This window comes from Ascaphus truei, chromosome 13, assembly GCF_040206685.1.
Source record: "Ascaphus truei isolate aAscTru1 chromosome 13, aAscTru1.hap1, whole genome shotgun sequence".
Taxonomy (NCBI): Eukaryota; Metazoa; Chordata; class Amphibia; order Anura; family Ascaphidae; genus Ascaphus; species Ascaphus truei.
In genome coordinates, this window is record NC_134495.1 from 6,511,286 (window position 1) to 6,536,292 (window position 25,007).

Consider the following 25,007-nt stretch of genomic DNA (forward strand, 5'->3'; position numbering starts at 1 on the left):
GTGGCAGCATTGTATGTTACATTACTGTTGTGTATAGTTATTACACTGGCAGCATTGTATGTTACATTACTGTTGTGTATAGTTATTACACTGTGGCAGCATTGTATGTTACATTACCTTTGTGTATGTTACATTACTGTTGTGTATAGTTATTACACTGTGGCAGCATTGTATGTTACATTACTATTGTGTATAGTTATTACACTGTGGCAGCATTGTATGTTACATTACTGTTGTGTATAGTTATTACACTGTGGCAGCATTGTATGATACATTACTATTGTGTATAGTTATTACACTGTGGCAGCATTGTATGTTACATTACTATTGTGTATAGTTATTACACTGTGGCAGCATTGTATGATACATTACTATTGTGTATAGTTATTACACTGTGGCAGCATTGTATGTTCCATTACTGTTGTGTATAGTTATTACACTGTGGCAGCATTGTATGTTACATTACTATTGTGTATAGTTATTACACTGTGGCAGCATTGTATGTTACATTACTGTTGTGTATAGTTATTACACTGTGGCAGCATTGTATGATACATTACCATTGTGTATAGGTATTACACTGTGGCAGCATTGTATGATACATTACCATTGTGTATAGTTATTACACTGTGGCAGCATTGTATGTTACATTACTATTGTGTATAGTTATTACACTGTGGCAGCATTGTATGTTACATTACTATTGTGTATAGTTATTACACTGTGGCAGCATTGTATGATACATTAGTATTGTGTATAGTTATTACACTGTGGCAGCATTGTATGATACATTACTATTGTGTATAGTTATTACACTGTGGCAGCATTGTATGTTCCATTACTGTTGTGTATAGTTATTACCCTGTGGCAGCATTGTATGTTACATTACTATTGTGTATAGTTATTACACTGTGGCAGCATTGTATGTTACATTACTGTTGTGTATAGTTATTACACTGTGGCAGCATTGTATGTACATTACTGTTGTGTATAGTTATTACACTGTGGCAGCATTGTATGTTACATTACTGTTGTGTATAGTTATTACACTGTGGCAGCATTGTATGTTACATTACTGTTGTGTATAGTTATTACACTGTGGCAGCATTGTATGTTACATTACTGTTGTGTATAGTTATTACACTGTGGCAGCATTGTATGATACATTACCGTTGTGTATAGGTATTACACTGTGGCAGCATTGTATGTTACATTACCGTTGTGTATAGTTATTACACTGTGGCAGCATTGTATGATACATTACCATTGTGTATAGTTATTACACTGTGGCAGCATTGTATGATACATTACTATTGTGTATAGTTATTACACTGTGGCAGCATTGTATGATACATTACTATTGTGTATAGTTATTACACTGTGGCAGCATTGTATGTTACATTACTATTGTGTATAGTTATTACACTGTGGCAGCATTGTATAATACATTACTATTGTGTATAGGTATTACACTGTGGCAGCATTGTATGATACATTACTGTTGTGTATAGTTATTACACTGTGGCAGCATTGTATGATACATTACTGTTGTGTATAGTTATTACACTGTGGCAGCATTGTATGTTACATTACTATTGTGTATAGTTATTACACTGTCCAGTTGTAATCCAGGGGGAGCATGAAGGGAAAAGAACATAAAACAGGAAAAAACAATCTAAGTGCAGACAATAAATTCAAGTGATATAAATTCTGCGTTCTTTCTTGGCTCATATGTGATGTCTACTTACAAGATGTAAGTCAAAATCAAGCGGTTTTGACACTCAATGGTCTCTGCTGTGCAGGTATTCCCACCAGGTGATAGGGTCTCCAGCTCTCAGCTCCGCAGCAAAGTGTATGTAAAAGAAATACAGACCATAGTGCAGACCAGTATGATGTAAAAAACTAGACTTTATGGAGTTTTAAAAATGAACACTTACAATAAAAACAAGTATTTCAGGCATGTACCACAATCATTGTGATCAAAGAGAGATGATTAATTGGTTTACACTTCAGGCTCACCCGCCTCCTCCGGTGTGACTTGGTGTGGACCACCACTCTCAGGGACTTTATACCTCCAGCGGTGGGCGCATTGATCCAGGTCTCTCTCCCCTCGTGGGTTCCCTCTTCTGTGGGTCGATCACCTTCCCATAGCAGCTGCCCGCAGGTACTGTGGAGTTCTTCACTGGGATACAGCCTCTCTGATGGATGTTTCAGCTTCACTTTTACAACGATGCGTCACTTCCGCTCCGTCCCGATACGTCACTTCCGGTCGCGGTTCTGTGAGTATCTGTCAGTAAATTTCTCCTCTCTTCTCTCTCCTCTCTGGGCGGCTACCACTCTACGCGTTTCGCCAAAAAAGGGTGTGTGGCTTCCTCAGGAGTGTCACTCCTGAGGAAGCCACACACCCTTTTTTGGCGAAACGCGTAGAGTGGTAGCCGCCCAGAGAGGAGAGAGAAGAGAGGAGAAATTTACTGACAGATACTCACAGAACCGCGACCGGAAGTGACGTATCGGGACGGAGCGGAAGTGACGCATCGTTGTAAAAGTGAAGCTGAAACATCCATCAGAGAGGCTGTATCCCAGTGAAGAACTCCACAGTACCTGCGGGCAGCTGCTATGGGAAGGTGATCGACCCACAGAAGAGGGAACCCACGAGGGGAGAGAGACCTGGATCAATGCGCCCACCGCTGGAGGTATAAAGTCCCTGAGAGTGGTGGTCCACACCAAGTCACACCGGAGGAGGCGGGTGAGCCTGAAGTGTAAACCAATTAATCATCTCTCTTTGATCACAATGATTGTGGTACATGCCTGAAATACTTGTTTTTATTGTAAGTGTTCATTTTTAAAACTCCATAAAGTCTAGTTTTTTACATCATACTGGTCTGCACTATGGTCTGTATTTCTTTTACATACACTTTGCTGCGGAGCTGAGAGCTGGAGACCCTATCACCTGATGGGAATACCTGCACAGCAGAGACCATTGAGTGTCAAAACCGCTTGATTTTGACTTACATCTTGTAAGTAGACATCACATATGAGCCAAGAAAGAACGCAGAATTTATATCACTTGAATTTTATTGTCTGCACTTAGATTGTTTTTTCCTGTTTTATGTTCTTTTCCCTTCATGCTCCCCCTGGATTACAACTGGAGAGTGACGATTTGTGGGACTAGCGAAACCAGTCCCCACCAGCTGGGTTTGAGCAGGGGGTTTGAACCTTTTAATAATATTATCACGTTATTTGAACACAATATCACTGTTTAACAATTAATTGATTTGGTCAAAATATTCACTGTATATTATTAGTGTACACTAATAGAGTTAGCGCCGTTTTCTTTCACCTTCACGTAGCACATAGTTATTACACTGTGGCAGCATTGTATGTTACATTACTATTGTGTATAGTTATTACACTGTGGCAGCATTGTATGATACAGTTCTTGCTAAATTGTTGCAAATTGCACACTTAATTATTTCTGCAGTCAATATATATACATATATAGAGACAAAAATAGGAAACAGTAACACTGAGCTTGCTCTCTCGCTCTCTCTCTCTCGCTCTCTCTCTCGCTCTCTCTCTCTCGCTCTCTCTCTCTCGCTCTCGCTCGCTCTCTCGCTCTCTCTCTCTCTCTCTCTCGCTCTCTCTCTCTCTCGCTCTCTCTCTCGCTCTCTCTCTCTCTCTCTCTCTCTCTCTCTCTCTCTCTCTCTCTCTCTCTCTCTCTCTCTCTCTCTCTCTCTCTCTCTCTCTCTCTCTCTATATATATATATATATATATATATATATATATATATATATATATATATATATATATATATATATAGAGAGAGAGAGCTCAGTTTTACTGTTTCCTATTTTTGTATTTTTGATGAAGTGATTAAAGACCATTTGTAACTATTGGAGCGCCTCGGACCTACATTTTTTCTATGTTGCTGGACCGTTCTGTGTATGGCGGTCTTTCTCTGTGCACCCATGGCAAGATAAGTAATATTTATATGTTTTAGTACATTATTTAGTGCATATATATATATTTATATATTTATTTATTAGTCAGTCATGCATTAGCTGAATGAACTCTTCTCGTCTGTATTACATTAACCTGCTTAGTGTCGGGACTCCGATTGCATCGTTACTTCCGTATACAGAAGCAGGGCAGTCGTTCAACTTGTTTGTGTATTTTACAGCTTTAGCTAATAATAACAATAATTATAGGTTAGTAAGGGAACGTCACTGCTCAGTGCGAGGACACGGTGATCTGTCAGCCTAATACCATGCACCGCGTCACATGTTTTCGTTGTAACTGGATTATATTAGTGTATATGTATATGTATATGTTTATATGTGTGTGTATGTCTGTTTGCGTGTGTGTGTGTGTGTGTGTGTGTGTGTATATGCGTGTATGTATGTGTGTGTGTGTGTATGCGTGTATGAATCTCTGTATGTATGCATGAGTTGCAAAGTTCATCTTTCCTGTCTTGCCTTCAAATACTTTCTGGGCAAGCTACCCACCTATCTGAACAAGCCCCTCACCCCTACCACATGCAGCACCTATCACCTGCAGCACTTATCATCTGAGATCTGACTCCAACTGTTCATGGTCCCAAAGTTCAGCAAAGTATCTGGCCGCTCCTCCTCCTCTTACCGTGCACCCCAAAACTGAAACAGTCTACCGGGGAGACTCACAGCCGCCACCAGTCTAAGTTCTTTCATAACTAAAGCAGCCTCACGTTTTAATCTGGTCTGTAACTGTTACATACGCCTATAATATATATTATCTCTTACTGTGCATGCAATATCTTGTATATAATGTATACCCTGTTCACTTATGTAACTGTATTGTAATCATGTATTTGTCATCATAACTCTGTGCCCAGGACAGACGTGAAAACGAGAGGTAACGCTGAATGTATTACTGCCTGGTAACACCTTTTATAAATAAATAATGATAACTTTTGTTTTGTATGTTACGGTCCTACAATCGGTCTCCCTGTGACAGGTCGTTCCCATGCTGACACTGCTACAATAACATATACACAGTGTAGAGGAACACAGGAGACACCTCACGGATTAAAATAAAAGGAATTGAGGTGGTCCCTACTCATGCCAGAGGGGGAAGGGGGGCGAGGAGAGACTTTTAAGGTCGGAGTAATAAGTGTTCCAGAGGAGGAGTTAGTTCTCTATAACATAAGATCAATACCTATGTATGTATATGTGTGGTGTATACATACATACATAGAGACATATAGTGTAGATATAAAAATATATGTATGTTTGTATATATATTTATTTATATGTGTCGTGTATATATATCAAATAGTTTTTTGAGATTATCACAATAATGCTATAAAATTTACCACGTGGTCTATGATATATATATAATAATGGCATGTTCTTGTATAGCGCTGCTAGTTTTACGTAGCGCGTTACAGAGACATTTTGCAGGCACAGGTCCCTGCCCTGTGGAGCTTACAATCTATGTTTTTGGTGCCTGAGGCACAGGGAGATAAAGTGACTTGCCCAAAGTCACAAGGAGCCGACACCGGGAATTGAACCAGGTTCCCCTGCTTCAAACTCAGTGCCAGTCAGTGTCTTTACTCACTGAGCTGCTCCTTCTCCATATACACACACCCATATACACACGCCCATATACACACACCCATATACACACACCCATATACACACGCATATACACACACCCATATACACACACCCATATACACACACCCATATACACACACCCATATACACACACCCATATACACACACCCATATACACACACCCATATACACACACCCATATACACACACCCATATACACACACCCATACACACACCCATACACACACACCCATACACACACACACATATACACACACATATACTGTATATAAATATACAGTGTAAATAACATTGTGAGACAGGCTGTACAGATCCCAGAGGAGGAGTGAGTGAGTGAGTGAGTGAGTGAGTGAGTGAGTGAGTGAGTGAGTGAGTGAGTGAGCTCTCTATCTATAACAGGAATGTACATATACTAGATGTGTGGCTGCTCCCCCTGCCGGCTGCCCGCGGTACTGCTCTCCCTGCCGGCCGCCCGCGGTACTGCTCTCCCTGCCGGCCGCCCGCGGTACTGCTCTCCCTGCCGGCCGCCCGCGGTACTGCTCTCCCTGCCGGCCGCCCGCGGTACTGCAGCCCGCCTCTCACTTCCTGCATCAGCAGCACAGGGCGGGAATCCGGAAGCACCGAGCCCGGAGCAGCACAGGGTGGGACACCGGAAGCACCGAGCCCGGAGCAGCACAGGGCGGGACACCGGAAGTACGGAGCAGCACAGGGACCCTCTCTCCTTCTCATCATCATGCCGGTGCCCAGCCTGCCCCGCTCTTTCTGCTTCCTCCCTCACAGCACCCGAGGGGGATACAGGAGCAGTGCTACCTATATACTGTATATCAGGGGCCCATTAAACCTGTCCTGTTGGTGGCGACTGGGGTTGAGACCCCTGCTGTGTGTGTGTGTTCACACACTCACACACTCACACACTCACACACTCACACACTCACACACTCACACACTCACACACTCACACACTCACACACTCACACACTCTCTATCTCTGTCTCTCTCTGTCTCTCTCTCTCTCTATTCCTGTACAGCAGACCAGGCAGAAATCCCACCTGTTTGGTGCCCAAGGGGTTAACATGGACATTGGGTCATGCAAGGGGGGCGATCCCAGTAACCCCTTTTCTGCCAGAAAAGCCCGAGGTGCCTTGCGAAGCAGAAGGGGTTAATAGGACCTTGTGGGGGTTTTGTTGTTAGTACAACGTGCAGTATTTATGGTGTGTTACAGTGCAGTATTTATGGTGTGTTACAGTGCAGTATTTATGGTGTGTTACAGTGCAGTATTTATGGTGTGTTACAGTGCAGTATTTATGGTGTGTTACAGTGCAGTATTTATGGTGTGTTACAGTGCAGTATTTATGGTGTGTTACAGTGCAGTATTTATGGTGTGTTACAGTGCAGTATTTATGGTGTGTTACAGTGCAGTATTTATGGTGTGTTACAGTGCAGTATTTATGGTGTGTTACAGTGCAGTATTTATGGTGTGTTACAGTGCAGTATTTATGGTGTGTTACAGTGCAGTATTTATGGTGTGTTACAGTGCAGTATTTATGGTGTGTTACAGTGCAGTATTTATGGTGTGTTACAGTGCAGTATTTATGGTGTGTTACAGTGCAGTACAATGGGATAAATCAATATGGCAGACTGCTACAATAGGCAGGGAAGTCCCTGCGCAGAGGAACTTACACTCTAGAAGCGGGGAGGCAGCAGGGTTTATTTTGCTTGTTGGTCGGGTATCTTCTACGTGTTGTTAATTATCGGTAACTCGGGCGGTTTCGTGCCAAGGAAATGGAAAGAGGGTTTCATGTGTTCTGTTATAACAGGACTGGCCAACTGCAGTCCTCAAGAGCCACCAACAGGTCAGGTTTTCAGGATGTCCCAGCTCAGTCAACGACTGCACCACCTGTGCTGAAGCAGGGATATCCTGAAAACCTGACCTGTTTGGCCCTTGAGGACTGGAATTGACCAGTCCTGCTCTATAACGTGCGCTTCGCTGAACTCCCTAACTCCTGCAGTGCGTTGCTGAGCCCTTTGGCACTCGAGGGGTTAGATGTTGGTTGGGTAAAAGCCGCGGGTAGGGTGGAAATCCTGATATGATGTGTCAGCTCCTCCAGAAAAGGGAACAGGCAAAGAGAGGAAGTGGCTACGAGGGCGTTAACCCTGTAGCAGCTGGCAGACTCCTGCAGCGAAACCCCTTATTGGTTCCGGAATCCCCGATGCTTGTCCAGTTGCATCCCACTGGCAGTCGGGTTGTGTTCTTTCATTACAGGCGCTGGTCCATTTAGAAGGGCAGTGCCAGCGCCCTGATTAACCCTATACATTATGAGAGATGGGACTCTAGGGTCTGAACAGTGAGCCCCCCCCTTTTTTTTTTTAGGGGGGGGGGTGGAAATCGGTGAACACGATCAGGACGGAAGGCAGCTAAGAGTTGGGACGGTTTCATTTACTTTTGTCTGACGTCACTGTGGGATCAGCAAGAGTTTGCGCAGGCAACTCCCCCTCCCCTTATCTTTATTGGCTCCTTGATAAGGGGAAATAAAACACTCTGACAAACGCTCCCCCCATTCAGAAACCCCTAAGAAATGCTACTTGAAAAAAATAAACAAAAAATGAAAGTAGCCAGATCTTTGCTATTGGCATGGTTACATTTGTTTGGGGAAGACGTTTGCAAAGCCTTTTTATGTTGGCGAGCCGTTGCACCTTTTTGTTTTTGCAGCTATATGCCTTTAATATTAATCATTGAGTTCTTGTATAGTGTACATATCTCTATATATAAGCATTTTGCAGGCACAGCGAGTCTCTGCCCCGTAGAGCTTGCAATCTAATGTTGGTGACAGAGAGAGAGAGGTTGTGTAACAAGGTCACCAGGGCAGGTGATGCAGGGATTCAAACTGGGTTCACCCACTTCAAAGACAGCAGCATTGCTGTTGAGCTGCTCCCCCTCAGCCTTAACCCTTTGCTGTTTGTGTTACAGGCCTACCACTCCACTCTAGGGGAGTCTGACACCAAGCTGACTGGTAACATGGCACTGCTGCCGATCAGGAGCCAGTTCAAGGGACCAGCTCCGAGAGAAAGTAAGTCTAACAAGGGTTAATTCGGGTTGTCTCCCTGCTGCATTCCTGTACCGCATCCCGCCTCGCTCACCAGGAAACTTTGGGCCCCCTGGATATACTCCCACACTACACATACTATATAACACCACACCTTGAATATGGAGTACAGTTTTGGTCACCACTCCTTAGAAAAGACATTCTGGAACTAGAGAGAGTGCAGAGAAGAGCCACCAAATTAATAAAGGGGATGGACAATCTATCTTATGAGGAGAGGCTAGCTAAATTAGATGTATTTACATTAGAAAAGAGGCGTCTAAGAAGGGATATGATAACTATATTCAAATATATTCGGGGACTGTACAAGGAGCTTTCAAAAGAACTATTCATCCCACGGGCAGTACAAAGGACTCGGGGCCATCCCTTAAGGTTGGAGGAAAGGAGATTTCACCAGCAACAAAGGAAAGGGTTCTTTACAGTAAGGGCAGTTACAGTGTGGGATTCATTACCCATGGAGACTGTGATGGCAGATACAATAGATATGTTCTATAAAAGGTTGTACATCTTTTTAGATGGGACAGGTATACAGGGATATACCAAATAAGTAAACATGGGAAGGATGTTGATCCAGGGATTAATCCGATTGCCAATTACTGGAGTCAGGAAGGAATTTATTTTTCCCCTTATGAGACATCATTGGATGATATGTCACTGGGGTTTTTTGTTTGCCTTCCTCTGGATCAATAAGTAAGTATAGATATAGGATAAAGTATCTGTTGTCTAAATTAGCATAGGTTGAACTTGGCTATAAATGTCTTTATTCAACCTCATCCAGTATGTAACTATGTAACAGTAGATTTGGTGTAGGTCAGGGGATATTACTGATCCGGAGGTTGGATTTCAATCGAAGTCGTATATATCAGAAATGGGGATTCTGGTTTTAGTTTTTTACCGGAGGGAAAAAAACACCAATTTAATGATCTTGCGTTTTGGGTTAAAACGACTAAAATTCGGCGATGAAGCTTCGTTTCCTATTGAGATCCTCCTTGTAGTAGTAACCCAGCCACAGGTACGTGACAAAGACAACACAAGCTGCTATGGGAACGCAACAGATGTGCTCCAATAAACACCAAATAATGTCGCATTTCTTTTCCTTTTGTTAACACTGATAAACGCGGATTTTTCAATGAAAACACAAAAATCGATGCCCATTAAGGGTGCCGTTCCCAATGCACATTTATACATGGTTATAATACACGGTAATAAGAGACAGCACACTGAGGGTTAAAGCCAAAGTGTGCTGTCTCTTATTATCGGACATCCCTTTGGTTATTATTATCTCTCTCTATTGTGTGTGTGTCTGTGTGTGTCTGTGTGTGTCTGTGTGTGTCTGTGTGTGTCTGTGTGTGTCTGTGTGTGTCTGTGTGTGTCTGTGTGTCTGTGTGTCTGTGTGTGTGTGGTTTAAGGTGCCCTGTGATTGGCCGGGCAAATCACGTGATGCGGCCGTCGCCTGTGAAAAACAAAATCTGAAATCCCTCCATGAGACGGAAGCTTTGCGGTGTGGCTACCGATTTGCTCTGTGCGCTTTCATTGCATTTAGTTGTTTGAAGCTGCGCGCCTTCGTGCGCGATTTCTGGTGTAATCGCGGCCTAACACTTTCTTCTTGTCTGTATTTAGCCAAAGACACCGACATCATCGACGAAGCGATTTATTACTTCAAAGCGAACGTGTTCTTTAAAAATTACGAAATCAAGGTAAATCGCGGCAATTCTGCTGAAAATGGTGTTTCTGCAATATAAATCTCGCATCCCCTTTTAGTAAAAGTATAGCTATCGGACGTATTTTTGGTGGAAATGGGCTTAAATGACAATATTTTACATCGGTTTTTCAGGGGGTTTTCCCCCAGGAACAGAGAGAATTGTTTATGGTGAAAAATGTAATATTTTGTAAGTCTTTTATAACAGATCATTTCCTCCCCCGTAGAATGAAGCTGATCGGACCTTAATATACATCACTCTTTATATTTCTGAGTGCTTGAAAAAGCTGCAGAAGGTAAGATTGTGCCCAGCGGATTCAGCACTTAGCAAAGGCACCAGATATATATATCTCCCTTTCATGCTTTTCCCTTATAACCCGACTAGCTTTTTGAAATATATATAAACGCAGTACTGCGAGCTTTTATCATAAAAAGTAGCATTCCTGGTGTTTACACTGTTCTCTTTTTTTTTTTTTAACTTCCAGTTGTAGTTTTGAATAAAATATTTAGATTGGGAAATGCTCATTTCTGTCACATCCGTGGAAAGCACAAAGCTTCTTTATCATTTTGAAGTCTCTCTCCCCCCCCCTCTCCGTCTCTCTCTCCCCCCCTCTCCGTCTCTCTTCCTCTCCGTCTCTCCGTCTCTCTTCCTCTCCGTCTCTCCGTCTCTCCCCCCCCCCTCTCTGTCTCTCTCCCCCCCCTCTCTGTCTCTTTCCCCCCCCTCTCCGTCTCTCTCCCCCACCCCTCTCCGTCTCTCTCCCCCACCCCTCTCCGTCTCTCTCCCCCCACCCCTCTCCGTCTCTCTCCCCACCCCTCTCCGTCTCTCTCACCCCCCCTCTCCGTCTCTCACCCCCCCTCTCCGTCTCTCTCACCCCCCCTCTCCGTCTCTCTCACCCCCCCTCTCCGTCTCTCACCCCCCCTCTCTGCCTCCCCCCCCTCTGTCTCTCTCCCCCCCCCCTCCGTCTCTCCCCCCCCCTCCGTCTCTCTCCCCCCCCTCCGTCTCTCTCCCCCCCCTCCGTCTCTCTCCCCCCCCTCCGTCTCTCTCCCCCCCCTCTCCGTCTCTCTCCCCCCCCTCTCCGTCTCTCTCCCCCCCCTCTCCGTCTCTCTCCCCCCCCCTCTCCGTCTCTCTCCCCCCCACTCTCCGTCTCTCTCCCCCCCCACTCTCCGTCTCTCTCCCCCCCCACTCTCCGTCTCTCCCCCCCCACTCTCCGTCTCTCTTCCCCCCCCTCTCCGTCTATCTTCCCCCCCCTCTCCGTCTCTCTCCCCCCCCCTCTCCGTCTCTCTCCCCCCCCCTCTCCGTCTCTCTCCCCCCCCCCTCTCCGTCTCTCTCCCCCCCCCTCCGTCTCTCTCCCCCCCCCTCCGTCTCTCTCCCCCCCTCCGTCTCTCTCCCCCCCCTCTCCGTCTCTCTCCCCCGCCCCTCTCCGTCTCTCTCCCCCCCCTCTCCGTCTCTCTCCCCGCCCCTCTCCGTCTCTCTCCCCCGCCCTCTCCGTCTCTCTCCCCCGCCCTCTCCGTCTCTCTCCCCCCCTCTCCGTCTCTCTCCCCCCCCTCTCCGTCTCTCTCCCCCCCCTCTCCGTCTCTCTCTCCCCCCCTCTCCGTCTCTCTCTCCCCCCCTCTCCGTCTCTCTCTCCCCCCCTCTCCGTCTCTCTCTCCCCCCCTCTCCGTCTCTCTCTCCCCCCCTCTCCGTCTCTCTCCCCCCCTCTCCGTCTCTCTCCCCCCCCTCTCCGTCTCTCTCTCCCCCCTCTCCGTCTCTCTCTCTCTCCCCCCCCCCCTCCGTCTCTCTCCCCCCCCTCTCCGTCGCGCTCTCTCTCCCACTCTCCTCCCCCCCCTTCCCCCCCTTCCCCCCTTTCCCCCCTTTCCCCCCCGTCTCCCTCCCGTCCAAGTGGAAAGTATATATTGTATACAAGCATATGTCTGTAGTTGGGTCAGGGCCCCTGAATGGTCTTAATGTGGCCCTTGGAATATTATTTGCTTCTGCTAATTTCATTGTAGTTGCTCAGGAAGCGAAGTGTCATTTTCACACTGATATTCACCTGTGTGCGCCTGTGTGCGCCTGTGTGCGCCTGTGTGCGCCTGTGTGCGCCTGTGTGCGCCTGTGTGCGCCTGTATATATGTATTTTGCAGGGGTTCTAAATGCTTGCAAATTAATTAAGTATAATATTTTGTCTTTTTAAATGTATACAAATTGACATTACAATACCCTCGTGCCCTTTCTACTCCTAATGTTGTCCCGGATCAGGCCTCAGTAGAAGAGCTCTGTAGTTTAGGTCTTTAATACGTCTTTAAATATAGTGTCATTTTAACCCCTTCAGCTGCGCAATGCATGTCCGACCACCCCTGCACTGAGGGATTAATGAATCCTTGAATGCTGGATCCTGATAGGACGGGACCCCCCATTAAATCAAACACACGGGGTGTCCTATCTTAGGTATAACTGTCCCTTCTCCCCCCTCCCAGTGCAATTCCAAAAGCCAAGGAGAGAAGGAGATGTACACCCTGGGGATCACCAACTTCCCCATCCCCGGGGAGCCGGGGTTTCCACTCAACGCCATGTACGTCAAGCCCGCCAACAAACAAGAAGATGGTAAGAAGACCCCTCTATTATCACCGCAATAGCTTTCCCCCCACCCCCCAGACAGGTCAGGTTTTCAGGATATCATCCCTGCTTCAGCACAGGTGACTCAGTCGAAGCCACATTTTGCAGTGGAGGTAAAGAGATGTCAGATGTGTGCAGGTCTTCTTAAACATGGCCACCTCCCTGAGCTGCGTTGTAATCCCAACTGCCCTACCTTGCGCATACACCGCGTTTTGGGGGGGGCGGGGGGGGGGGGGAACCGTTTGCACCCGGAAATAATGGCACACAATGCTTTATAAAGTCTTGTCTGCGTTTCCCGCGCGCTGGTCACCGTTGCCCTGGCGCGTCCGCGTGGAGACTCCGCTGTCATTTCCAACCGCGAATACAGGGATTTTATTAACCCATAGCGTGCTGGCAGCGTACGCAACCCTGGCCATACAGTTTGACCCCCGTGGAGCCGCCGTGTCATGTTTTGGCGCCTGAGCCGCGCCGAGATGAAGTGACTTGCCCAAGGTCACACGAGGGCAGACGCCAGGATTCACACCAGGTTTGCCCACTTCAAAGATAGTGACATTACCCCGGCGCTCCTCGGCTTATTCAGCCCGCAGATGGAAAGATGGTAGAATAGTTTGACATAGTTGAGTGGATGTCCCTGTGTAAAGGGCCTCCAACAGGCCAGGTTTTCAGGATATTCCTGCTTCAGCACAGGTGGCTCAATCAGTCTTTAACTGAGCCTCTGATTGAGCCACCTGTGCTGAAGCAGGGATATCCTGGAAACCTGACCTGGGGTGGTCCTTGAGGACCCCTGCGTTGGCGGGGGCTGTGCGTGTTTGACCTTTTCCCGTCCTGTTTGCAGAGGTGATGAGAACCTATTTGCAGCAGTTAAGGCAGGAGACCGGCCTCAGGCTTTGTGAGAAGGTGTTCGACCCCCAGACCGACAAACCCAGCAAGGTAACATGCCGCGCTGCGCTATGCAGACGATTGTAGCTCTGCGGGCCTCTCTGGTAGCAAAAGGGTTAACTCGTCCCGAGAAGCCACATTAATAGGTTAACAGCCGTTCCAGAGCACGCTCGTGCGCTCTCCTCCTCCTCTCGCGCGCTCTCCTCTCTCTCGCGCTCTTCTCCCTTCTCTCTCTCTCTCTCTCTCTCTCGCGCTCTCTATCCCTTCTCTCGCGCTCTCTATCCCTTCTCTCGCGCGCGCTCTGTATCCCTTCTCTCGCGCGCGCTCTGTATCCCTTCTCTCGCGCGCGCTCTGTATCCCTTCTCTCGCGCGCGCTCTGTATCCCTTCTCTCGCGCGCGCTCTGTATCCCTTCTCTCGCGCGCGCTCTGTATCCCTTCTCTCGCGCGCGCTCTGTATCCCTTCTCTCGCGCGCGCTCTGTATCCCTTCTCTCGCGCGCGCTCTGTATCCCTTCTCTCGCGCGCGCTCTCTCCTCCCTTCCCTCGCGCGCTCTCTCCTCCCTTCCCTCCCTCTCCCTCTTCTGCAGCCAAAACTCTCGAGACTGCTTCCAAAACCCTTGGAAGTAAATACCGAACGTTAGGCCGCGATCATAGTGAGCGCGACGGTGCGTGCGATTTCGCGCGCTGTGCGAACAAAGTGCAGCAGCTGATACGTGCCGGCCATAGTGGGCGCGATGCAGAGCGACCGCGCGCAGGTTTTTCAAAAGACAAATCATTTTGTTTTATCGCCTCCAGCCTCGGTGCGCCCATCGCTCGGACGCCAGGCGCGCGTCTACTATAATCTTAGCCCAACGCTGCCCACGTCGCACCAATACTACACCCCCCCCCCCCTTTCTTTCCTTTTTCTTATTTGTACATGTAAAGCGCGTGACAAAGTATTTATCGCCATTCTTACCCAAGCTGGCAATCGTGTGCTGCTCCGGCTATAAATCTGTAACAATCCTGATTGTGTGCCTAACATAATGGCCGCCTTTGAGTTTCAATCAATCCTTCAGTCAGTGTGACTCGGCAGCTTCAATGTATCCTTATATTACTACGGTAACATTATCTATTGTTACGGTTTGCAGCTCAAACTGCTGGGAATATTGGCAACAAATGATCACAGACAGGAAAGTGTTGCCAAGATCTTGCACTGCTGGGGAGGTGGGATAAAACCTGCTATAGAAATCAAAGGATGCTTTAAAACTCATTAAAAATGGCATTAAGTTGAAATTAAAAAAATGCAGCACCGCTATTTAATTCTACAGATTGATTTAAAGAAACAGATAAGATTTCTCCTGTTTTGCTGCTTTAATTTCGCTGTTTGTTTGTTTTCTTTCTTACAGTGGTGGACTTGCTTTGTGAAAAGGCAATTCATGAACAAGTCTCTCTCTGCCCCGGGACAGTGAACGGTTTAACGACATGAACAAGCGGGAAAACGCTGCACTTTGCGGCAAGTCCCAAGCAGCAGCGGCGGCGGCCCCTTCTATCAGAGAGATTCTATACTGTGTTGTAATGAGATATTTGTCCGTGTTATGGAGGGAGGGACGTGGGAAATACTGGCGTTGAGCTGGTGCTAAATAAAACAATAATTCTGCTTTCCTGTGATCACTTCTTCCTGAAATGTTCATTTAAATCAGGGGCGGGCCACCAACAGGTCAGGTTTTATTTTATTTTTAATTTATTTACTTATAAAACGTGTTACCAGGAAGTAATGCATTGAGCGTTACCGCTCGTTCTCACGTCTGTCCTGGGCACAGAGTTATAACAATACGTGGATGAACAAAGGCAGTGCACTGCCAGCAAAAATGGAGGAGGCTAATGGTAGCAAAAATAACTTGTTTATTAAATAAAAGGATCAAACATGACCCCTGGAGCACCCAGAGAACGCACACCTACGCGTTTCGGGCCGTGCACCCTTTTTCAAGGTGTGATAACAATACATGGTTACATTAAAAGAACAGGGTTATACAGTCAATTCACAGACATTTCATGGACAGTTGCAAAATTGGGTATAAGGGATAAAGGGCTGGTGAGTTTCAGATTTGAAATGTGCCGCCTTCGGGGTGATGCAGATGTTCACTGGGGTGGTTGAAATTCAATGCAGCTGTGAACACAAAGTCCTTTGTCCTCTTGGCTCATTAACATTCCAGTGGGCGGGGCTGACGTTCCACAAAGTACAAGCACATGTTAACCCTTAGCACGCTGGTCCCGTGCAGAGGGGAGCAGCTTTTGGGGCGCCCCATCTGGCTGTCTGCCTTTGGGGCAACGCAGATGTTTTAGGGCTGTCCCGGATTCAGCACAGGTGGCTCAGTCGAAGACTAAGGTAACATTATCTATTGTTATAGTTTGCAGCTCAGACTGCTGGGAATATTGGCAACAAATGATCACAAACAGGAAAGTGTTACAAAGATCTTGCACTGCTGGGGAGGTGGGATAAAACCTGCTGTAGAAATCAAAGGATGCTCAAAATATGAACTCGTTAAAAATGGCATTAAGAGTTACCTTTTTTTTAATGTATCTAATATTACAGAACTTACTTAAACACGTAGGATATGGCTTGGATTGCTCCTTCAACAAAAACAATTCAGTTTGCAAACATGGGAAGATAAAAGTGGCGGTACTTGACATCCTGTAGCTCATTGCTGGTGAGTGCACCATGTTCAAGAGCCCGCGCTGGAAAAGCCCCCATTCTCACCTCTGCTTGGGGCAGACTGGGGCAACCCTTGATTTCCACTTGAAGTATGAAAGTATCAGAAGTGGCAAAAGCATTTAACACGGGTTTTTTTGGGGGCGTGGAATGCACCCGTCGCCCCGTCCCGTTTGCAAGAAACGACAAAATAAGAAAGGGCCCACATTACTGGCAACCGGGAGATACCTAGAGCTAGCAGCAGCATCATGCTTCAGCTCGGTAAGGCAGGCCCCCCCCCCATAAATGGCTACCAGGACCAGCCTTTAACCTTTGGTTGCCACGGCCCCTCTGGAACAGTGCAGTCGTGCGACCGCTGCAGCGACGTCGGGAAACTGCAGAAGGATCCTCCTGATTCCTCACTGGTCAGATCGCGCCCTGCCACTTTTGAGCAGGACTTGGGCTAAGCTTATAGTACCTGCGCGGCCGAGCGCCGAGCCTCGCGCACTCCTGCAGCCCCAGCGATCTGTGCACTCGGCTGCAGGAGATTGGGGAGGCGATCGGGAGGCGTGGCGGACGAGTCACGAAGCTGGTTCGCCCTCATTGGCTGAACCGCTAACGTCACACGTCCGCGCTTGAAAAGACAACATTTGTCTCTTCAAATCGCACCCTCGCGCCCCTTCGTGCATGCGCACGGAGCCGCCTCAGACGCATTAGGCAATTTGAGGTTGGTGCGCAAGCGCACGCTGTATAATCTCAGCCTTACTCACTACGCCGTGAGCACATCCTGGGACCCCCAAAGGGTTACAGGAGCAGTTCTATGGGACGTATAAGCAGCATGGGGGTCTGGCTCCCGAGACCACCTCGTTCCCAAGATTCTTACCGGGAAGGGGGTAGGTACCTTATGGAGGTTTAACACCCACCCGCCAATAGGAAGCCGTGGCAGATGTGGCTTCCTATTGGCTTTGACGTGCGAGTTAAACCTCAATGTTGGTCCCTGTGGAGGGGACTACCTGTGGCCCCTTCCACAGCAGCTCAGGAACAGGGCGTCCCCAGAGCTGAAATTAAAGTGAATGGGCTCTCGAGACTCCTCGCTTCCTAGAATATAAAAAAAAAAAAAAAAGTGTAGGGGGAACTTTTGCCCCTTTAAGAAGGTGTGAGTTGCTCCACCCAGGGTCACCGACGGGGGACACAGCCGGGACACGTGTCCAGGGGCCGCAGGCTGCAGGGGGCCTGGCGGCCGGAGAAAGCAGTTGGGCCAACCTCTCGTGACTGCCAGGCTCCAGCTCTCCCCAAGCTACGGCCTCCCTACTCACCCACTGTCCCACGCCAGGGCCTCTGATGTTGGCGTGCATCAAAAGTAAGCTGGGCTTTGCTTCCGGCGTGCTGGCCTGACGTTGGCCCAGCGCCAGAGCGAGGGAAAGGCCTGCAGCTTGGGGACAGCCCCGGCCTGGCAGCCGGGACCCCCGCAGCTAGGAAAGGGTTTATATATTGGAGGTTTTTTTTGGGTATGTATTTAAGGGGATGGTGATTTTTTTGTATGTATTTGGGGGGGGGGGGGTGGAGATTTTTTGCATTGGGGTGGGGTTTTTTGGTATATATTTTGCAGTGGGGGTGGGGGGGAGAAGGGAATGAGTGGGATTGAGTGAGAGTGGGGTAATTGACAGAGGGGGAGAGTGAGGAAAAGGAGGGAGTAAGAGTGAGACGCAGGGGAGAGAAACACATGTGAGGCAGGGATTGAGTGAGAGTGGGGTAATTGATGGAGGGGGAGAGAGAGGGGGCTCGCAAGGTGTGAAATGAGGCTCGCAACACTGCCGACGGGGAGGCGCCCGGTCAGAACCGTAGTCCTGGGCCCCGGGAGATCTGTCGGCGCCACCCCACGGATATCCGAAAGAAATCTGCGACACGACAGATACAATTCAATCTTTTTATTGGAATAGATTCAAACATGACTCATAAGTTATCAAAACATCTCAAAAAATAGTTTAATCTTGTAACCAAATAACTGCTTCAACAAAATGTTTCTGGGAACGTTTTACGACACTAACAAAAAAAGAAAGAAAAACCCCAGACATTTTACTGCATAAACAGGAGGATATAAAAGGGATTTCAGCGCATCTCGCGTGCTGTTCGGAGAGTTCGGGGTCACGTCCGCCCATTCGGTGCCGAAGGTTACTGCGAGACTTCCCAAAGCAAGCGTGTCGTGTGCGCAAATACACGTGCACTTTAACACAAAATCAAGGTCATTGTAGCCCGAATCTGGAACTTAATGACGCGGTTTGCAGGCTTCGAGATCTGTGATAGCCAGGCCAGATGTTTTCAAAGGGTGTGAAGTTAACTCCTACCCTGCCAGCTAGTCTACAACAGGGCCCCTGCAGTATTAAAGGTCTCAATTTGCATTGCACCCCCCCCCCCTCCCCCACAGGCAGAGAAACGGTTCACGCTGACAAGTACGCGCGGCTTGTGCTTAAAAACGACATTTCCAAAAATAGATTATCTGAATAAATAAAAAGGAGCCCCAAGTCGGATTGAATACCAATCATTTCAAAAAAATATGCAGTTAAAACATACTAAATATATCATATATTTATAAAAAGTAAACGACCCATAAGAGGGGAGAGGTCAGTGAGAAACTCGGCGCTCCCGATGAAAGCACAGCGTCGCGTTCTTGCGCTGCGAATGCTATTGCTCGTTAGGTGCCGGGTACGACGGAGGAGGAGGAATTCTTGCTGGAAAATCTGCAATAAAAAGAAAAGTGCTGGGTCATAGCAGATATAATATGAAGGCAACAGCACTCCGAGAGAAGAGGGGAAGTTCCCGAGGAAGGCCTGGTGCGAGGGTGGAAACATTGATCGGAACAAAGGAGTCAAACGCATTCAGTTATTTTGGTGTGCAGCTGGCCAGCTTATATACACATAACTTAGTCATTGGAATATGGGCGGGCGGGCGGGCGGACACTTTACTATAAGGTCCTAGCAGAGGCATCATTGCTCTAGTGCAGGAGTGGCCAACTCCAGTCCTCAAGGGCCACCAACAGGTCAGACGTTCAGGATATCCCTGCTTCAGCACAGGTGGCTCAGTCAAAGACATATCCTGAACACCTGACCTGCTAGTGGCCATTGAGGACTGGAGTTGACCACCCCTGCCCTAGTGGCTGGAGAGCTAGGTGGGACCTCAGAGCGGAAGAGCATTGGCCTGGGTCATTTGGCCTTGTCCTGCCATGGCAGTCTACCACCAGTATCGGGCTCCCTTAGGGGTGTCGCAGGCCGTGTGACTACCTTTGTGGCGTGTGGACCCAAATACATCAGTTACAGGTAAGAGGTGCGTATGTATATCTGGCTCACAGCCACCTGTTCTTCTACATACACCTTTTGGTTAAATAGTGGAGCACGGCATTGGCATATAACAGCGCCAGTTACTACCCAAGAGCTCCGCGTTTCACTGCTCCACAAGCAACATTCTGCTAGAGAATCCATGGGACAGCAGCCAACAATCCAATACCAGAGAAAGGACATTGAAGTGAACATGAAGCCCCCACAAACCCAAGCATACCCCCCTGTTGCATACAGGGCTAGACAAAGCCGCTCTTCTCCCATTTGTATTCTGGCCACGCCGCATACAACGCCTTCGGACACCCATTTAAAGAGACGCCATTTAGTGGGTAGATGTCATTGTAAATAAGTTAAGGTTATATTTACCTGTTCATTCAAATACCATTTCTTGACTTTTCCTAACACAGCGAGCTACTTTTCTCTTAAATTCACCATTGGGGTCCTCCCTCCACTCTTTCTGGATATGGAAAAAGACAGGTTAATGGCAAACAAGATTATATTACAAGCGTCAAGTTACAAGATCTGCCAAACTATTTGTTAGCACGGACAGTGCACCCAGTAGTGCAGTTCAGGAAGCAAGGAAAGGCCTAACCACAACTTTGGTCCCCCCCCCCCTCCCAACAGGTCAGGCTTTCAAGATATCCAAGCAGCAGCACTGGTGGCTCAGTCTTTGATAGCCTCTGAGCCACCTGTGCCGACACAGGGATATCCTGAAAACCTGACCTGTTGGGTGGTCCTTGGGCACTGTGTTCCCCACGCCTGCGCTACGCCTCAAGCACCGATAGTAATGTTCGTGTTGATCGCCCTGCTGCCTTCACGACACATCCCGCGCCAGAAAGGGTTACATTTCATCACCGCGCTTGTGTCGCACACTCACCGCGGCGTCTACATTGGCAGGAGAGTCACTGTTCGGGTCGGCGAGCATGGAAATAACACTGATCATAATGGTTTCCACGGTGTGGATTGGCAGCCAGCGCTCCTCAGGCTTCTCGTAGCCAAACTTATCTTCTCCGGGCTCGTGGAGGATAGAGATACAGACGTCACCGTTCTTTGCGACTGATAAGACAGGTAAACCGTAATAAAAGGATGGCACAACCCGAGGCCTGCATGTGGTCGCCATGTATACGGAGACGACCACCACGGTCTTGGCACATAAAGCAGCATTTCCCTAGGTGGGAGGCAGGGGGTCTCCATGGCAGAACCACATTAATTTCAGCTCCGGGGGGACCCCCTGTTCCCAGAGATATGGACCTCTGTAGATCATGTTGGTATCCCATGCATGTTTAAAGGTCCTGCGTCACACGAGCCAATAGGAAGCAGCAACGGATGACATCGCAGCTTCCCATTGGCCCACATGACACGGGACCTTTAAACGGTTACATTGAGTGCCCAGCCAGGACTGCTACCAGCATGACATACAGATATGCAAGCCAGGAAGCAGGGGGTCCCCCAGAGCTCCAGTGCTAACCACCCAACACAAAAAGACCCTTCAACAAAACAACGCGCACGATTTTGTATGCCTTTTTTGGGGGGGGGGGGGGGGTGGTTTAAATGAGTCCTCCAGTTCTCATAAGGAAATTAGCAGTAGCTCATCAAGCAAAAAGCTAGCGCAGAACAGGACAGGCTGTTCAGTTTACTCTACGGGGAATCGGAGGATAATCGCGGTGTCTTGTACAGGACTGGCGGGGAAGCTGCGCACTACTTACCATTCGGATGCCAGATTTCCGTGATAAACTTCATCTTCGGAGGCCTCAGAGGGTAATCATTAGGAAACGTGAGGTGCACCTTAAAGAAACCGCCCTCGCTGCAATGAGCCGGAGACGGGCAGGGTTACTTATAGCGGCATAGTCACTGCTAGAGCCAACTTTATACTATGACCAACTGGCTTTGAACTGCAGCTGCATCAACAGGACACTGATTCTTAAAAGGGAACTTAAATGGCCACCCAATAGAAAGACAACCGATGACATAGGTTCAAATTGGCTTAAGATTTGGCAGCCATTTTGTTTTCCATTAGGGAGATTTAAACCTAGAAACTAGAGTACTTGGGGTTCCCAGATCTGAAGGCAGACACCCGGCAGACACCCGGCAGACACCCGGCAGACACCCGGCAGACACCCGGCAGACACCCGGCAGACACCCGGCAGACACCCGACAGACGGGGTGGGGTAAAAAATAAACTAGTAGGAGAAAACGTTAATAGAAAAAACATGAGCATTCAGAGCTGACCCATCAAATTAAACTAGTGTGGGAGCAAGCAGACTTATTAATAATTGGGTCTTAAGTAAAGTCTCCTCATTAAGGAAAATATGAGCACCTTGTAGGTGATGGGTTAGACCAGGGGGCTCAACTCCAGTCTTCAAGGCCCCCCCCCACCCAGTCAGGTTTTCTGGATATCACTGCTTCAGCACAGGTGACTCAATCAGTCCCAGCTTCAGGCACCGATTGAGCCACCTGTGCTGAAGCAGGGATATCCTGAACACCTGACCTATTGGGGGGTGCTTGAGGACAGAGTTGAGCGCCCTGGGACAGAGCTAAACCTTCTCTGATCTCAGACACAAGGAGAACCCCACTGCGTACACACTTACAATAAGGTATCCTGCGGTCCAATCAACAGCACCTCCCACTTATATATATCGTGGTCATCAATAAGTCCAGCAGAAAAACCCTCAACTGGGTTCTTGTTCAGTTCTGGAGAAAAATGAACAGTCAGCGATAATTATGCATTTTGGGTTTCAGAATGTAGGTTCTAACCTGAAGCAGGCAATCCCACATAACCAGCCACAAAACCACCGTTTGTAAACAGTTTAGGGATATATTTTTTTAACAAACAGAACCAGAGTTAAAGTAAAGATATGGCTGTGGTAGTCACTGGAAACCAATCACAAATGGCTTGTCGTAGGGGCTTGTGGATGAGATTTTTACCCAGGGGTGCTCAGCTCCAATCCTCAGTCCCCACCCCCTCCTACAGGTGACTCAATCAATCCCTGCTTCAGCACAAGTGGCACAATCAGAGGCTCAGTACTGAGCCACCTGTGCTGAAGCAGGGTTATCCTTAAAACCTGACCTGTAAGGGGGGGGGGGGGGAGAGGACTGGAGTATCCCTTCCTTAGCCCACCCTGTCCTTATGAAAGAGCCAATAAAGGGGGATGGCCAGCTGAATGATGAACAAAGATCCATCAGTGACAGCAATCACATGACCACAAAGTGCTTTCCCTTAACCCTTTGAGTGATGGAGGGGCCATCAAAAAGTTAAGGAACAAGCACTTTTAAAAAATAAAAAAATTGAAAATAAATAAATAAAAAAAGTTTGCTGATAAAATACAACACAAGTCTTAAAAGGGTCAGATGTCCGAGGTTTTCCATCCTTGAAAGGGGACAATTTAATTGCGCCTGTTTCTTTTAAAAGGATCTGCGATCTAGAGAAAATTATACAAATACTTTAACTGCCCTTCAAGTCCATTGTAATAAATGAAAAGGCAGAGAGACCATTTAGGGCTTTAACCAATCACATAGACCAGGGGTCTCAAACTCAGTCCTCAGGGGCCACCCACAGGTCAGCTTTTATGGATATCCCTGCTTCAGCACAGATGGTGCAGTCTTTAATTGAGCTACCTGTGCTGAAGCAGGGATATCCATAAAACCTGGCCTGTTGCTGTCCCCCGAGGACAGAGTTTGAGACTCCTGGCTTAGATTGTAAGCTCTGCAGGGCAGGGCCTCCCATGCCCTAGTGTTTGGACTCCATCCCCCTGCATTAAAATGTGAGTGCTCCCTAGAACTACAATGATGCACAATAAAAGGGAGTTGTGAGACAGAGACACTGGGCGGACAGGGCCTGGGCAGCAGGAGAACAAAGCATTGTGGCGGCCACACGGCCATGGGGGACATTACCTGCTAGTTGCTTCCTGAGGAGGAGGACAGACTGCTCAGACATGATGCGGGACGGGAACCGGCGACACGAACTCCCCGACTCCTCTCTACCACACACTCACCCTCCGGCCTGCCGCACTTCCGCCCTTATAGGCCAGCCGCACTTCCGCCCTTATAGGCCAGCCGCACTTCCGCCCTTCCCAGCCACACTTCCGCCCTTACAGGCCAGACGCACTTCCGCCCTTCACAGACGCACTTCCGCCCTTCACAGACGCACTTCCGCCCTTATAGGCCAGCCTCACTTCCGCCCTTCCATGCCGCATTTCTGCCTTCCCTGCCGCACTTCCGCCCTTATAGGCCAGACGCACTTCTGCCCTTCATAGACACACTTCCGCCCTTCATAGTCGCACTTCCGCTCTTCATGGTACCACTTCCGCCCTTCCCAGCCGCACTTCCGCCCTTCCCAGCCGCACTTCCGCCCTTCCCAGCCGCACTTCCGCCTTTCCCCAGCCAAACTTCCGCCCTCACAGCGCCGCCCCCCCCAGTACCAGGCCGCCCATCTTTGGTGAGGGCAAACCGCGGACTTCTAGGCGCCACATCCTGGGCCTGCGGAATCCAAACGTAGAAAGAAATCGAGAAGCCGGAGCGGTTTTTATCCCCAGCGTTTGTAATGCAACGTTATCATGCGGGGGGTTCCCGCGGGTGTCGCTTGCCCACAACCAATATGGGCGCTCATAGCTTCGCGACGAGTGACGTGTTAGGATTTTGACATTCAAGGTGTCCATCCTTGTGCCTGTCCTGAAAAGGCAACAATCAAAGGCTCTCTCTATATGGTGTCTCCGGGTGTCACCAGGCTGGGAAACGTGCCAGTGGCCCCATAGTTACAGTGACCCAAAGCATAAGAGGCCTCTGCAAATGGTGGAGGCTGCATCACAATGAGAGGGGGCTGCGGGGTACGTTGTCATTATTATTAGCATTGTTATAATTATTAGCATTGCTATTATAATTATTAGCATTGTTATAATGAAGCATGGCTATGAGAAGACTGTGAGGCCTGGGAGCAGGCATGTGTGTGGCCAGCAGGTTTCCTTTCGGTTGGGGCCCTGGGCGGGCGCCATGTTTGATGAGGGCAGTGTTGCAGTGTGAGGGTGTGTGGCTGACGGTTGTTGTGTGTTGCTGCTCTGAAGATGAATGTGATAGATCATGTCAGGGACATGGCTGCGGCCGGGCTGTACTCTAATGTCCGGTTAC

The 25,007-nt window shown here is 48.3% G+C and overlaps 3 protein-coding genes across 4 annotated transcripts in view; 2 read left to right on the forward strand and 1 right to left on the reverse strand.

The window, feature by feature from the left end:
• Nucleotides 1-6,194: 6,194 nt before the first annotated feature.
• ARPC3 (actin related protein 2/3 complex subunit 3) lies at nt 6,195-15,533 on the forward strand. Its single transcript, XM_075568199.1, has 7 exons — nt 6,195-6,355; nt 8,585-8,684; nt 10,338-10,414; nt 10,644-10,712; nt 12,871-12,997; nt 13,845-13,939; nt 15,272-15,533. The coding sequence occupies exons 1-7, from the start codon at nt 6,350-6,352 to the stop codon at nt 15,332-15,334; spliced, it is 537 nt and encodes a 178-aa protein (XP_075424314.1). The 5' UTR covers nt 6,195-6,349; the 3' UTR covers nt 15,335-15,533.
• A 2,934-nt stretch (nt 15,534-18,467) lies between these two features.
• LOC142464739 (ubiquitin-conjugating enzyme E2 G1-like) lies at nt 18,468-23,937 on the reverse strand. Its single transcript, XM_075568203.1, has 6 exons — nt 23,778-23,937; nt 22,475-22,577; nt 21,593-21,690; nt 20,764-20,942; nt 20,253-20,343; nt 18,468-19,292 (listed from the first exon to the last, which is right to left on the reverse strand). Exons 1-5 carry the CDS (start codon nt 23,818-23,820, stop codon nt 20,257-20,259), a joined length of 510 nt encoding a protein of 169 aa, XP_075424318.1. The 5' UTR covers nt 23,821-23,937; the 3' UTR covers nt 18,468-19,292; nt 20,253-20,256.
• Nucleotides 23,938-24,567: 630 nt separating this feature from the next.
• The window catches only part of ANAPC7 (anaphase promoting complex subunit 7), a 23,136-nt gene continuing 22,696 nt past the window's right edge, over nt 24,568-25,007 (forward strand). Inside the window, exon 1 of one of the 2 annotated variants that reach the window (XM_075568200.1) lies at nt 24,568-24,709. Coding sequence is in view for 1 of the 2 variants with exons in the window: in XM_075568201.1 (XP_075424316.1) it covers nt 24,944-25,007 (64 nt within the window). In the remaining variant the exon portion in view is untranslated. Of the gene's footprint in view, nt 24,710-24,872 lie in introns of those variants that run through there. The other variant, XM_075568201.1, reaches the window with a different exon arrangement.